Source organism: Haliotis cracherodii, unplaced genomic scaffold (genome assembly GCF_022045235.1).
Source record: "Haliotis cracherodii isolate W230 unplaced genomic scaffold, xgHalCrac1.p SCAF_22, whole genome shotgun sequence".
Classification (NCBI taxonomy): Eukaryota; Metazoa; Mollusca; class Gastropoda; order Lepetellida; family Haliotidae; genus Haliotis; species Haliotis cracherodii.
Window position 1 is genome coordinate 56,115 of NW_027266278.1, and position 16,203 is coordinate 72,317.

The 16,203-nt window shown below is 43.4% G+C and overlaps 1 protein-coding gene across 4 annotated transcripts in view; it reads right to left on the reverse strand.

The window, feature by feature from the left end:
- Positions 1-16,203, reverse strand: part of LOC139471233 (nephrocystin-4-like) — an 89,449-nt gene that overhangs the window by 6,634 nt on the left and 66,612 nt on the right. For all 4 annotated transcript variants that reach the window (XM_071253525.1, XM_071253522.1, XM_071253526.1 and 1 more), the window contains 5 exons: positions 13,691-13,917; positions 13,122-13,311; positions 9,540-9,632; positions 7,819-7,975; positions 783-898 (listed from right to left, as the gene is read on the reverse strand). In XM_071253525.1, coding sequence (XP_071109626.1) covers positions 783-898; positions 7,819-7,975; positions 9,540-9,632; positions 13,122-13,311; positions 13,691-13,917 — 783 coding nt within the window. The remainder of the gene's footprint in view (positions 1-782; positions 899-7,818; positions 7,976-9,539; positions 9,633-13,121; positions 13,312-13,690; positions 13,918-16,203) is intronic.

The following is a 16,203-nucleotide window of genomic DNA, read 5'->3' on the forward strand; positions in this document are numbered from 1 at the left end:
TCGCTGAATGGATACAATGTGTTTTTTTGAAAGCACATATTAATACTTGATAAATCTTTTTTGAATCATAAACTATTCGAATCTTATCTTAAACTCAAAAATGAGGGGTCACTGTATCTTAAATGCAATACTTTTGACTCGTTAAAAGTCATATTTGTCATAGTCTAACTTATGTGTCAACAAAGTTTTCGCGATCAAGAGCGGGTGAGCCTCTACCGTGACGTGTGTTCAAATATAATATTTCATCAAAGCTGTAGTCAACTGCCAATCATTCAATTTCCAAGAAGCATGTGCCATCAAAGTGTATTAATCCCATTGGTTGACTGGTCTAACTGTGTGCAAATTAGATTGCCATTCTGAGACACTAGCAAAATATTAGCCAATGAAATATTGTAACATGATCACATGATTACATTCTCGTGAAACTTGACCCAGTTCATTTTGTATGCTCTACTTGTCCACGGGCATGCTAGGACACGTATATTTCTGGCCCGACATCTAAACCTTACTTAGCACGGGTGTCGGGCAATGGTATTTTTCAACTCCGGCTTCTTATCATGTAGTACATTTTACTCCATAAAAATAAATTACCGAAAACAGTAGAAACAGGATGTTTAGGCTTTTCTGTGATGAAAGTGCATGGGAGTACTTCAACCACCACTCAATCACTCAATGTAGTCAGTCTTGGAAAAAACAGTTGAGTGGTAATTTTTCTTGCATTTTTTAAAAGGATATTTTGAAAATATATCCAGGTTAACAAACCCAAAAAAACTACATCTCACCTTGACAAACACGTCATGGGGTTCACCTGGCTGTGTAGCTCGACTGTCGCAGACCACGTTGGTGTCACTGCAGCGGACAAACACCTTGCTGACGCCGCTGCCCCCGATCTGATTGGCTGCAAAGAAACAGGCATCAGTAAACAGTCAGGAAACTCACGAACTTCCACTGAGCAAAACAAAGCTAATTCCTGTTCATGAGGCAAGTAAATGTCCACGTGTGGACTCCCTCTCTTATGAAATGTTTTATAAATTCCAAGGCTAGTTGGTGAACATCACTGTGCTAACTTTGAACTTTGTATATAGGTATATGTAGGTATGAGAGGTGTGCGTATAACATATGTGTACGTATCAGATGTGTCGGTATGAGATATGTAGGTATGAGATGTGTAGGTATGAGATGTGTAGGTATGAGATGTGTAGGTATCAGATGTGTAGGTATCAGAAATGTAGGTATCAGATATGTAGGTATGAGATGTGTAGGTATCAGATGTGTAGGTATGAGATGTGTAGGTATCAGATATGTAGTTACAGATGTTTAAGTATCAGATGTGTAGGTATGAGATGTGTAGGTATCAGATGTGTAGGTATGAGATGTGTAGGTATCAGATATGTAGTTACAGATGTTTAAGTATCAGATGAGTAGGTATGAGATGTGCAGGTATGAGATGTGTAGGTATGAGATGTGTAGGTATGAGATGTGTAGGTATGAGATGTGTAGGTATGAGATGTGTAGGTATGAGATGAGTAGGTATGAGATGTGTAGGTATGAGATGTGTAGGTATGAGATGTGTAGGTATGAGATGTGTAGGTATGAGATGAGTAGGTATGAGATGAGTAGGTATGAGATGTGTAGGTATCAGATGTGTAGGTATGAGATGTGTAGGTATGAGATGTGTAGGTATCAGATGTGTAGGTATGAGATGTGTAGGTATGAGATGTGTAGGTATGAGATGTGTAGGTATCAGATGAGTAGGTACGAGATGAGTAGGTATCAGATATGTAGGTATCAGATGTGTAGGTATGAGATGTGTAGGTATGAGATGTGTAGGTATCAGATATGTAGGTATCAGATGTGTAGGTATGAGATGTGTAGGTATCAGATGTGTAGGTATGAGATGTGTAGGTATCAGATATGTAGGTATCAGATGTGTAGGTATGAGATGTGTAGGTATCAGATGTGTAGGTATGAGATGTGTAGGTATCAGATATGTAGGTATCAGATGTGTAGGTATCAGATGTGTAGGTATGAGATGTGTAGGTATCAGATATGTAGGTATCAGATGTGTAGGTATGAGATGTGTAGGTATCAGATATGTAGGTATCAGATGTGTAGGTATGAGATGTGTAGGTATCAGATATGTAGGTATCAGATGTGTAGGTATGAGATGTGTAGGTACGAGATGTGTAGGTATGAGATGAGTAGGTATCAGATATGTAGGTATGAGATGAGTAGGTATGAGATGTGTAGGTATGAGATGTGTAGGTATGAGATGTGTAGGTATCAGATGAGTAGGTACGAGATATGTAGGTATCAGATGAGTAGGTATGAGATGAGTAGGTATGAGATGTGTAGGTATGAGATGTGTAGGTATCAGATGTGTAGGTATGAGATGTGTAGGTATCAGATGAGTAGGTATGAGATGTGTAGGTATGAGATGAGTAGGTATGAGATGTGTAGGTATGAGATGTGTAGGTATTAGATGTGTAGGTATGAGATGTGTAGGTATCAGATGTGTAGGTATGAGATATGTAGGTATCAGATGAGTAGGTATGAGATGAGTAGGTATCAGATGTGTAGGTATGAGATGTGTAGGTATCAGATGTGTAGGTATGAGATGTGTAGGTATCAGATGAGTAGGTATGAGATGTGTAGGTATGAGATGAGTAGGTATGAGATGTGTAGGTATGAGATGTGTAGGTATTAGATGTGTAGGTATGAGATGTGTAGGTATGAGATGTGTAGGTATGAGATGTGTGGTATGAGATATGTAGCCATGAGATGTGTAGGTATGAGATGTGTAGGTATGAGATGAGTAGGTATGAGATATGTAGGTATGAGATGTGTAGGTATGAGATGTGTAGGTATGAGATGTGTAGGTATGAGATGTGTAGGTATCAGATGTGTGGTATGAGATATGTAGGTATCAGATGAGTAGGTATGAGATGTGTAGGTATCAGATGTGTAGGTATGAAATGTGTGGTATGAGATATGTAAGTATCAGATGAGTAGGTATGAGATGTGTGGTATGAGATATGTAGCTATGAGATGTGTAGGTATGAGATGTGTAGGTATGAGATGTGTAGGTATCAGATGAGTAGGTATCAGATATGTAGGTATCAGATGTGTAGGTATGAGATGAGTAGGTATGAGATGTGTAGGTATGAGATGTGTAGGTACGAGATGAGTAGGTATCAGATGAGTAGGTATGAGATGAGTAGGTATGAGATGTGTAGGCATGAGATATGTAGGTATCAGATGAGTAGGTATGAGATGAGTAGGTATGAGATGTGTAGGTATCAGATGTGTAGGTATGAGATGTGTAGGTATCAGATGAGTAGGTATGAGATGTGTAGGTATGAGATGAGTAGGTATGAGATGTGTAGGTATGAGATGTGTAGGTATTAGATGTGTAGGTATGAGATGTGTAGGTATGAGATGTGTAGGTATGAGATGTGTGGTATGAGATATGTAGCTATGAGATGTGTAGGTATGAGATGTGTAGGTATGAGATGAGTAGGTATGAGATATGTAGGTATGAGATGTGTAGGTATGAGATGTGTAGGTATGAGATGTGTAGGTATGAGATGTGTAGGTATCAGATATGTAGGTATCAGATGTATAGGTATGAGATGTGTAGGTACGAGATGAGTAGGTATCAGATGAGTAGGTATTAGATGAGTAGGTATGAGATGTGTAGGCATGAGATATGTAGGTATCAGATGAGTAGGTATGAGATCAGTAGGTATGAGATGTGTAGGTATCAGATGTGTAGGTATCAGATGTGTAGGTATCAGATGAGTAGGTATGAGATGTGTAGGTATGAGATGAGCAGGTATGAGATGTGTAGGTATCAGATGTGTAGGTATTAGATGTGTAGGTATGAGATGTGTAGGTATGAGATGTGTAGGTATGAGATGTGTGGTATGAGATATGTAGCTATGAGATGTGTAGGTATGAGATGTGTAGGTATGAGATGAGTAGGTATGAGATATGTAGGTATGAGATGTGTAGGTATGAGATGTGTAGGTATGAGATGTGTAGGTATCAGATATGTAGTTACAGATGTTTAAGTATCAGATGTGTAGGTATGAGATGTGTAGGTATCAGATGTGTAGGTATGAGATGTGTAGGTATCAGATATGTAGTTACAGATGTTTAAGTATCAGATGAGTAGGTATGAGACGTGCAGGTATGAGATGTGTAGGTATGAGATGTGTAGGTATGAGATGTGTAGGTATGAGATGTGTAGGTATGAGATGTGTAGGTATGAGATGAGTAGGTATGAGATGTGTAGGTATGAGATGTGTAGGTATGAGATGTGTAGGTATGAGATGTGTAGGTATGAGATGAGTAGGTATGAGATGAGTAGGTATGAGATGTGTAGGTATCAGATGTGTAGGTATGAGATGTGTAGGTATGAGATGTGTAGGTATCAGATGTGTAGGTATGAGATGTGTAGGTATGAGATGTGTAGGTATGAGATGTGTAGGTATCAGATGAGTAGGTACGAGATGAGTAGGTATCAGATATGTAGGTATCAGATGTGTAGGTATGAGATGTGTAGGTATGAGATGTGTAGGTATCAGATATGTAGGTATCAGATGTGTAGGTATGAGATGTGTAGGTATCAGATGTGTAGGTATGAGATGTGTAGGTATCAGATATGTAGGTATCAGATGTGTAGGTATGAGATGTGTAGGTATCAGATGTGTAGGTATGAGATGTGTAGGTATCAGATATGTAGGTATCAGATGTGTAGGTATCAGATGTGTAGGTATGAGATGTGTAGGTATCAGATATGTAGGTATCAGATGTGTAGGTATGAGATGTGTAGGTATCAGATATGTAGGTATCAGATGTGTAGGTATGAGATGTGTAGGTATCAGATATGTAGGTATCAGATGTGTAGGTATGAGATGTGTAGGTACGAGATGTGTAGGTATGAGATGAGTAGGTATCAGATATGTAGGTATGAGATGAGTAGGTATGAGATGTGTAGGTATGAGATGTGTAGGTATGAGATGTGTAGGTATCAGATGAGTAGGTACGAGATATGTAGGTATCAGATGAGTAGGTATGAGATGAGTAGGTATGAGATGTGTAGGTATCAGATGTGTAGGTATGAGATGTGTAGGTATCAGATGAGTAGGTATGAGATGTGTAGGTATGAGATGAGTAGGTATGAGATGTGTAGGTATGAGATGTGTAGGTATTAGATGTGTAGGTATGAGATGTGTAGGTATGAGATGTGTAGGTATGAGATGTGTGGTATGAGATATGTAGCCATGAGATGTGTAGGTATGAGATGTGTAGGTATGAGATGAGTAGGTATGAGATATGTAGGTATGAGATGTGTAGGTATGAGATGTGTAGGTATGAGATGTGTAGGTATGAGATGTGTAGGTATCAGATGTGTGGTATGAGATATGTAGGTATCAGATGAGTAGGTATGAGATGTGTAGGTATCAGATGTGTAGGTATGAAATGTGTGGTATGAGATATGTAAGTATCAGATGAGTAGGTATGAGATGTGTGGTATGAGATATGTAGCTATGAGATGTGTAGGTATGAGATGTGTAGGTATGAGATGTGTAGGTATCAGATGAGTAGGTATCAGATATGTAGGTATCAGATGTGTAGGTATGAGATGAGTAGGTATGAGATGTGTAGGTATGAGATGTGTAGGTACGAGATGAGTAGGTATCAGATGAGTAGGTATGAGATGAGTAGGTATGAGATGTGTAGGCATGAGATATGTAGGTATCAGATGAGTAGGTATGAGATGAGTAGGTATGAGATGTGTAGGTATCAGATGTGTAGGTATGAGATGTGTAGGTATCAGATGAGTAGGTATGAGATGTGTAGGTATGAGATGAGTAGGTATGAGATGTGTAGGTATGAGATGTGTAGGTATTAGATGTGTAGGTATGAGATGTGTAGGTATGAGATGTGTAGGTATGAGATGTGTGGTATGAGATATGTAGCTATGAGATGTGTAGGTATGAGATGTGTAGGTATGAGATGAGTAGGTATGAGATATGTAGGTATGAGATGTGTAGGTATGAGATGTGTAGGTATGAGATGTGTAGGTATGAGATGTGTAGGTATCAGATATGTAGGTATCAGATGTATAGGTATGAGATGTGTAGGTACGAGATGAGTAGGTATCAGATGAGTAGGTATTAGATGAGTAGGTATGAGATGTGTAGGCATGAGATATGTAGGTATCAGATGAGTAGGTATGAGATGAGTAGGTATGAGATGTGTAGGTATCAGATGTGTAGGTATCAGATGTGTAGGTATCAGATGAGTAGGTATGAGATGTGTAGGTATGAGATGAGTAGGTATGAGATGTGTAGGTATGAGATGTGTAGGTATTAGATGTGTAGGTATGAGATGTGTAGGTATGAGATGTGTAGGTATGAGATGTGTGGTATGAGATATGTAGCTATGAGATGTGTAGGTATGAGATGTGTAGGTATGAGATGAGTAGGTATGAGATATGTAGGTATGAGATGTGTAGGTATGAGATGTGTAGGTATGAGATGTGTAGGTATCAGATGTGTAGGTATCAGATGTGTGGTATGAGATATGTAGGTATCAGATGAGTAGGTATGAGATGTGTAGGTATCAGATGTGTGGGTATGAAATGTGTGGTATGAGATATGTAGGTATCAGATGAGTAGGTATGAGATGTGTAGGTATGAGATGAGTAGGTATGAGATATGTAGGTATGAGATGTGTAGGTATCAGATGTGTAGGTATCAGATATGTAGGTATCAGATGTGTAGGTATGAGATGTGTAGGTACGAGATGAGTAGGTATCAGATATGTAGGTATCAGATGAGTAGGTATGAGATGAGTAGGTATGAGATGTGTAGGCATGAGATATGTAGGTATCAGATGAGTAGGTATGAGATGAGTAGGTATGAGATGTGTAGGTATCAGATGTGTAGGTATCAGATGTGTAGGTATCAGATGAGTAGGTATGAGATGTGTAGGTATCAGATGAGTAGGTATGAGATGTGTAGGTATGAGATGTGTAGGTATTAGATGTGTAGGTATGAGATGTGTAGGTATGAGATGTGTAGGTATGAGATGTGTGGTATGAGATATGTAGCTATGAGATGTGTAGGTATGAGATGTGTAGGTATGAGATGAGTAGGTATGAGATATGTAGGTATGAGATGTGTAGGTATGAGATGTGTAGGTATGAGATGTGTAGGTATGAGATGTGTAGGTATGAGATGTGTGGTATGAGATATGTAGGTATCAGATGAGTAGGTATGAGATGTGTAGGTATCAGATGTGTAGGTATGAGATGTGTGGTATGAGATATGTAGGTATCAGATGAGTAGGTATGAGATGTGTAGGTATGAGATGAGTAGGTATGAGATATGTAGGTATGAGATGTGTAGGTATGAGATGTGTAGGTATGAGATGTGTAGGTATGAGATGTGTAGGTATGAGATGTGTAGGTATCAGATGTGTGGAAATGATGACTTTTCTTTCTTACATTGTTGTTGTTTAACACTGAACTAAGCAATATTCCAGGTCTATGACGGCGGTCTGTGAATAATCAAGTCTGGACCAGACAATCCAGTGATTGACAACATGAGCATTGATCTCATGGGGATTCGATGGCATGCATCAACCAAGTTAGTGACCCTGACCACCGGATCCTGTTAGTCGCCTTTTATGACAAGAATAGTGCCCAATTACGGCAGCCATGGGTTGCTGAAGACCAATTCTACCCCGGATCTTCCCAGGTCCACAATGTGATGACAGAGACACTACATGGATCGACTGGATCACCTGGCAAGGCGTGAAGATCCTGCAGTCGAACAGATTTCTTCAGGAATGCCTGCTCTGGGTGGTAGAAGCGGAACGTCTGGTCAACAACATGAGGCTGGGGTTCTACCTTCAGATGCAAGACAGCGATGGGCTTGCCATCCTCCGACTTGAAAATAACCTGTGAAAAGAAAACAACTGTGTGTAGGAAACCACTTACGATTAAATCTTGACATTCATCTTTTTTTTCCGATTCATAATGAACTAAAGTAGGTGGCCAATCCCATATTGACCTTTGACCTGTCAAGAAACAGTTCAGTTATGGTCATGTGACCACACTCCCGCCCCCACCCTCAACCACCCCTGCCAAATACTCAAATTCTCCCTACCCCTGCCCCAACAGTCCCCCTGCCTCGCCCCAACAGTGCCCCTGCCCCGCCCCAACACACACCAACCCCTCCCCAAACACTCACCTTCTCCCACCCCTCCCAACACTCCCCCACCCCTGCCCCAACTCTCCCCCAGCCCTGCCCCAACACTCACCTTCTCCTCACTGCCCCAACAATCACCTTCTCCCTCCCTGCCCCAACACACACCTTCTCCCTTCCTCCCAACACTCACCCAGCCCTGCCCTGACACTCCCCAACCCCTGCCTCCACACTCACCTCCTCCTTCCCTGCCCTAACACTCCCCAACCCCTGCCCCAACACTCACCTTCTCCCTCCCTTCCCCAACACTTCCCCAACACTCACCTTCTCCCTTCCTCCCAACACTCACCCAGCCCTGCCCTGACACTCCCCAACCCCTGCCCCAACACTCACCTCCTCCTTCCCTGCCCCAACAATCCCCCACCCCTGCCCCAACACTAACCTCCTCCTTCCCTGCCCCAACAATCCCCCACCCCTGCCCCAACACTCACCTTCTCCCTCCCTGCCCCAACACTCCCCCACCCCTGCCCCAACATTCCCCCACCCCTGTCCCAACACTCACCTCCTCCTTCCCTGCCCCAACCCCTGCCTCCACACTAACCTTCTCCCTCCCTGCCCTAATACTCCCCCACCCATGCCCCAACACTCCCCCCTCCCCCACCCCAACACTCCCCCCTCCCCCACCCCAACACTCACCTCCTCCTTCCCTGCCCCAACACTCCCCCACCCCTGCCCCAACACTCACCTTCTCCCTCCCTGCCCCAACACTCCCCCACCCCTGCCCCAACACTCACCTCCTCCTTCCCTGCCCCAACCCCTGCCTCCACACTAACCTTCTCCCTCCCTGCCCTAATACTCCCCCACCCATGCCCCAACACTCCCCCCTCCCCCACCCCAACACTCCCCCACCCCTGCCCCAACACTCACCTCCTCCTTCCCTGCCCCAACACTCCCCCACCCCTGCCCCAACACTAACCTCCTCCTTCCCTGCCCCAACACTCCCCCACCCCTGCCCCAACACTCACCTTCTCCCTCCCTGCCCCAACACTCCCCCACCCCTGCCCCAACATTCCCCCACCCCTGCCCCAACACTCACCTCCTCCTTCCCTGCCCCAACCCCTGACCTCCACACTAACCTTCTCCCTCCCTGCCCTAATACTCCCCCACCCATGCCCCAACACTCCCCCCTCCCCCACCCCAACACTCCCCCTCCCCCACCCCTGCCCCAACACTCACCCTCCCCCACCCCTGCCCCAACACTCACCCTGCCCCGCCCAAACACTCTCCCCTCCCCTCTCTGTCCTGCCCCTTACTCACTCGCACGCTGCGACTGTGGAGGATGTTGCTTTCCTCCTGCTGCTGCCCCTGCTTGTGCCTGACCTCCTTCTTCCGGAAAGGATTAACAGGGCCCTGTGAACAACAGACTCACGTCAGTCAGTCACAGGAGCTCGGACTCAGAGAGGGAGCTGTGTATAGTTTTTTTCTGCCATCATTTGACACTTTTTCTGAGAGATGCTTATTGTCAGGCATAACTCTCCAGGCCACAAAGTTAAAAAAAATTCATAGGAGCCACTTGGTTCCTAAACTTTTTTTTTAAGGAGCCAAATAGAATTTCAAGGAGCCAAGGCAAAATGTAAGGAGCCAAAAGTAATGACTTGTAATTTAACTGAGCTTCTGCATAACAAAACACAAAAAAATCCATTAGTTTGAATAATCAGTTTTATATCATGAACAACAACTGTTGTTGAAGCTTTTGGGTTTTTCAGACAAACAAGCTTTAGAACATTGTGTCAGTAACATCATCTGACAGTTTACCGGTGCCAATTGCAGGTTTTGGTTCATTGAACGTGTCGACAGACGATGAAACTCCCGTTTCAGCTTCGCCATTCAAAGCATTCCGTATTTTCTTGAGTATACTGCGCATTATCTTAAAAAAAACCCCACAGCTATGTAGAAGGGGATGCGCATTATACACGAAATAATGAGTTTTGATGTTTTTCCCCCATGGAAAGACATAACCGCGAGCACGTAACACTGGAAATACCATGTCAACAAATCCATACTGAAGTACGCAAATTAATCATGTAATTACACTGTCTGACTATAAAAAGTGTTTTTTGCATATCTGGACTTATGTTTGTAACTTATTTCATTAATTTTATTCAAAATTACTTTTAATATTGTTTTAATTAATTTCGGCGAAATCGTGTGTGTGAAGCGATCGGAAGATCACACAACTCACCGTTATTGACAGAAACCACGGTCAGATTACCGCTATTGATGCCTTGAAACGAACTTTAGTTGATAGAGAATGGATATATATGTCATAAAAGCCATACTTTGACTCGTTAAAAGTCATATTTGTTTTTGCTGGACGATTCTATGTCAACACGTAATTCTCACGATCACGCTCGCGGGAGCCTTGACGGTGACTGGTCAGACTGGTTCCATGTAAAACCATGTAATACCCGGTAATAGCAATCAGCTGCTTCGCTTAGGGTTATTATTATTTCAAATATGTTTAGTAAAAGCTGCATCTAAATTAACAAGATATTGGAATATATTATTCCTGATAAAAAAATAGTTTCAGGTACAATTTTTGCCTATCCTTGCATTAAAACCCTGTAAAGTTATATCATTGGGTGTGTCTTGACTGAATCTGCAGTAAATTCCAAGAAAATGTGTGTACAGCTGATTGCTGTGTCCGGCTTAGTTTACGAGAAGATACACATGGTAATCTTAATCCCTGGATATAAATCAATGCCTAGCAGAACAAAAAATACAATTTAAACGGTAAATCAACATGTCTGGTGATTTTTTCTCTCAAATCTCGAATTTGTACTGACCAAGTTTCTCATTACCCGTTCGTTTGCCGGACTTCACTAAAGGGGTAGATATATCTACGGTGTAATTTTTTTTTCTGCGCTTGGAAGATCTATTCGATTTTTTTTCCCAAAATAATTCTGAATCCGCTAGAGAGGGGTGCGCACTATACTTAAGAAAATACGGTATACATCATTTGCCGATTGACAACGATTTGTTGTTGTTTTGACTTGCGCAAATATGGAAAAATACTTCGTGTTTTTGAACGGCGAAACGACCGCCACAGCTGTCACCTGGGCGGATGTCGTACAGCGCATGAGTGGGTACTAAACTCTTAACATCGTTAGTGCATTACTTAATAACGGAAAGTGCTTCCTTCATTCCAGGTATGGAGCTTCATATCGAAAGCGAAAACAGTACACATGGCCTAGCACTGATCTAGTTGATGTTATTATGTTCTGATATCGATTTTTTTCACTGAAGTTACAGCACTTACATTAAAAACGATCTTTTTTAATATCAAGAGAATATCGCCTAACTTAATTAAAGACAAGGAGCCAGTTGGCGACTGACATGAAAATACCAGTCGCAAAATACAAAAATAGATCGCCATGGCGACCAATTTAGTCTCAACTTTGTGGCCTGCTCTCCGAGGGAGAACTCAAGACAGGAGACAATGATCATTAATTGTGTATTCGGTAGTTTGTTTCATACATACTATTATCAGCATTGGGGTATAGCATGGTTCTTTTTACTGATATTTCCCTTTCTGACGGCAAACAGTTACATACATGTGCTTGACTGAGTACGGTTGATTAGTTTTGCACCACTTTTAGCAATATTCCAGCAATATCCAGCGGGGGACACCAGAAATGGGCTTCACACATTGTACCCATGTCTGGAATCGAACCTCGGTCTTCGGCGTGACGAGTGAACGCTTTAACCACTAGGCTACCCGACTGCCCCAAGCGAGGGTGAGCTGAGGGGGAGCACTCAATGGGGTTATTGGTATACCGCTAAATTACTCATCTCTAACACAAGAAACATTTTACTGCATTACAGGAAGCAGATCGATGTCATGGATGACCATTCCACTGACCTTGACCTACAAAGAAGGTCACTCAAAACCTCACCATTTCAATCTTCCACCCTAAATATTACTACAGGGAACATTTTTCTAGTTATTATTGACAGAACCCATTTTTGAGTGTATGACCTTGAGAGGGAATTTGGAAAGAGAAAATAGCATATTTAACTCAATAAAAGTAAGTCACTGTAAAATATGCAGAAAAATACATATAGAAAACTATGGCACATAAGTTTTCTGAATGAGTTTGTTTGTGAGTTAACTTGAGAGTCCATTGATTCACAGCCTTTCTGATCTCGGTCCTGCCTTAAAAATGACATGTATCAAGTTGTTTTTTTAGGCTATGATCTTGACTGTTTAAGGAAGGGACAAAAATAACCATACTGGTACCTGTGGTTAAACAGACTGAACTAAACAAGCACCTGTGGGTGAACAGACTGAATTAAACAAGCACATGTGGCTGAACAGACTGAACTAAACCAGCACCTGTGGCTGAACAGAATGAACTAAACAAGCACCTGTGGCTGAACTAAACAAGCACCTGTGGCTGAACAGACTGAACTAAACAATCACCTGTGGCCGAACAGACTGAATTAAACAAGCACCTGTGGCTGAACAGAGTGAACTAAACACGCACCTGTGGCTGAACAGAGTGAACTAAACAAGCACCTGTGGCTGAACAGACTCAACTAAACAAGCACCTGTGGCTGAACAGAGCGAACTAAACAAGCACCTGTGGCTGAACAGACTGAACTAAACAAGCACCTGTGGCTGAACAGACTGAACTAAACAAGCACCTGTGGCTGAAAGGTCTCAACTAAGCAAACACCTGTGGCTAAACAGACTGAACTAAACAAGCACCTGTGGCTGAACAGACTGAACTAAACTAGCACCTGTGGCTGATCAGAGTGAACTAAACAAGCACCTGTGGATGAACAGACTGATCTAAACAAGCACCTGTGGCTGAACAGACTGAACTAAACAAGCACCTGTGGCTGAACAGATTGGTCGGCCTGGAAACTCTGATACTTGAGGGGGATGTTGACTGTTTCCTTGGGACGCAGGAAGATCTCCGGCCCATCGGACTTGCTCTCCTTGTTGAACATGCCCTCCTCCACATGGGTGTTGATGTTGTTTATTTGCTTGAAGTGCCGCCACTCCCGGGCGTCTGTGATGACTCTGAGGAAACAAGGATCATATTAAAGGGGACTTGGCCCAGATCAGTTGGTAGGGCCAGTAACTTGGCTTCCAGCCAATATCACACCACCTTCTTACACTGATGTACCAGCTTTTTCGTTTGTTTGTTAGTTGTTTAACGCTCCACTCGGCAATATTTCAGCTATATTATGACGGCTGTCTGTAAATAATCGGGTCAGTGATTAAATCATGAGCATCGATCCATGCAATTGGGAAATTATGACATGCATCAAACAACCACCCTTTCCCGTTAGTCGCCTCTTACGACAAGCATTGTTGCCTTTTGCGGCAAGCATGGGTTGCTGAAGACCTATTCTACCCCTGATCTTCACGGGTCGTACCAGCTGTCTAGAACACTCACCCTACAGCTGGGTCAGAGCAGTCCATCGTGATGTTCTGCTGAACGTTGTAGGGGTTCTTCAGGACAAACTCGAAGAACTCGGCCGTGGCAAAGGTGGGGTAGATGGTGTGCTCGGTGGTGATTGTGTTGCTGAGCATGGTGAGGATGCCTTCTCTCTTCGTCTGCATGCGGTAGATCTCCATCGTCTTCATGTCCCTCATCCGCTCTGTCTTCTCCTTGCGATAACCCTGCAACACAACTGGCAGATGGGTCACTGAACAAAGTTCACCATTACCATTATTCCTAAAAATATTTTTATTTCTCAAAGAGGACCCAGAGTCCTTGATGGGTTCATACCCGAGTATTCCTCATAAACCTACTGCCAATTTTGCCTATCCTATGTAGTGAGAGATCCTTCACAAGTCTGCCTACCCTAGAGAGACAGTGACAGTGATAGATCCTTCACAAGTCCGCCTACCCTAGAGAGACAGTGATAGATCCTTCACAAGTCCGCCCTCCCTAGAGAGAAAGTGACAGTGACAGTGAGAGATCCTTCACAAGTCCGCCTACCCTAGAGAGTCAGTGACAGTGACAGTGAGAGATCTTTCACAAGTCTGCCTACCTGAGAGAGTAAGTGACAGTGACAGTGAGAGATCTTTCACAAGTCCGCCTACCCTAGAGAGTCAGTGACAGTGACAGTGAGAGATCTTTCACAAGTCTGCCTACCTGAGAGAGTAAGTGACAGTGACAGTGACAGTGAGAGATCCTTCACAAGTCTGCCTACCCTACAGAGAAAGTGACAGTGACAGTGAGAGATCCTTCACAAGACCGCCTACCCTAGAGAGAAAGTGACAGTGACAGTGACAGTGAGAGATCCTTCACAAGTCTGCCTACCCTAGACAGAAAGTGACAGTGACAGTGAGAGATCCTTCACAAGTCTGCCTACCCTAGAGAGAAAGTGACAGTGACAGTGAGAGATACTTCACAAGTCTGCCTACCCTAGACAGAAAGTGACAGTGACAGTGAGAGATCCTTCACAAGTCTGCCTACACTAGAGAGAAAATGACAGTGACAGTGACAGTGAGAGATCCTTCACAAGTCTGCCTACCCTAGACAGAAAGTGACAGTGACAGTGAGAGATCCTTCACAAGTCTGCCTACCCTAGACAGAAAGTGACAGTGACAGTGAGAGATCCTTCACAAGTCTGCCTACCCTAGAGAGAAAGTGACAGTGACAGTGAGAGATACTTCACAAGTCTGCCTACCCTAGACAGAAAGTGACAGTGACAGTGAGAGATCCTTCACAAGTCTGCCTACACTAGAGAGAAAATGACAGTGACAGTGACAGTGAGAGATCCTTCACAAGTCTGCCTACCCTAGACAGAAAGTGACAGTGACAGTGAGAGATCCTTCACAAGTATGCCTACCCTAGAGAGAAAGTGACAGTGACAGTGAGAGATCCTTCACAAGACCGCCTACCCTAGAGAGAAAGTGACAGTGACAGTGACAGTGAGAGATCCTTCACAAGTATGCCTACCCTAGAGAGAAAGTGACAGTGACAGTGAGAGATCCTTCACAAGACCGCCTACCCTAGAGAGAAAGTGACAGTGACAGTGACAGTGAGAGATCCTTCACAAGTCTGCCTACCCTAGACAGAAAGTGACAGTGACAGTGAGAGATCCTTCACAAGTCTGCCTACCCTAGACAGAAAGTGACAGTGACAGTGAGAGATCCTTCACAAGTCTGCCTACCCTAGACAGAAAGTGACAGTGGCAGTGACAGTGAGAGATACTTCACAAGTCTGCCTACCCTAGACAGAAAGTGACAGTGACAGTGAGAGATCCTTCACAAGTCTGCCTACCCTAGAGAGAAAATGACAGTGACAGTGACAGTGAGAGATCCTTCACAAGTCTGCCTACCCTAGACAGAAAGTGACAGTGACAGTGAGAGATCCTTCACAAGTATGCCTACCCTAGACAGAAAGTAACAGTGACAGTGACAGTGAGAGATCTTTCACAAGTCTGCCTACCCTAGAGAGAAAGTGACAGTGACAGTGAGAGATACTTCACAAGTCTGCCTACCCTAGACAGAAAGTAACAGTGACAGTGACAGTGAGAGATCTTTCACAAGTCTGCCTACCCTAGAGAGAAAGTGACAGTGACAGTGAGAGATACTTCACAAGTCTGCCTACCCTAGACAGAAAGTAACAGTGACAGTGACAGTGAGAGATCTTTCACAAGTCTGCCTACCCTAGAGAGAAAGTGACAGTGACAGTGAGAGATACTTCACAAGTCTGCCTACCCTAGACAGAAAGTGACAGTGAGAGATCCTTCACAAGTCTGCCTACCCTAGACAGAAAGTGACAGTGACAGTGACAGTGAGATACTTCACAAGTCCGCCTACCCTAGAGAGAAAGTGACAGTGACAGTGAGAGATACTTCACAAGTCTGCCTACCTTAGAGAGAAAGTGACAGTGACAGTGAGAGATCCTTCATAAGTCTGTCTACCCTAGAGAGAAAGTGACAGTGACAGTGA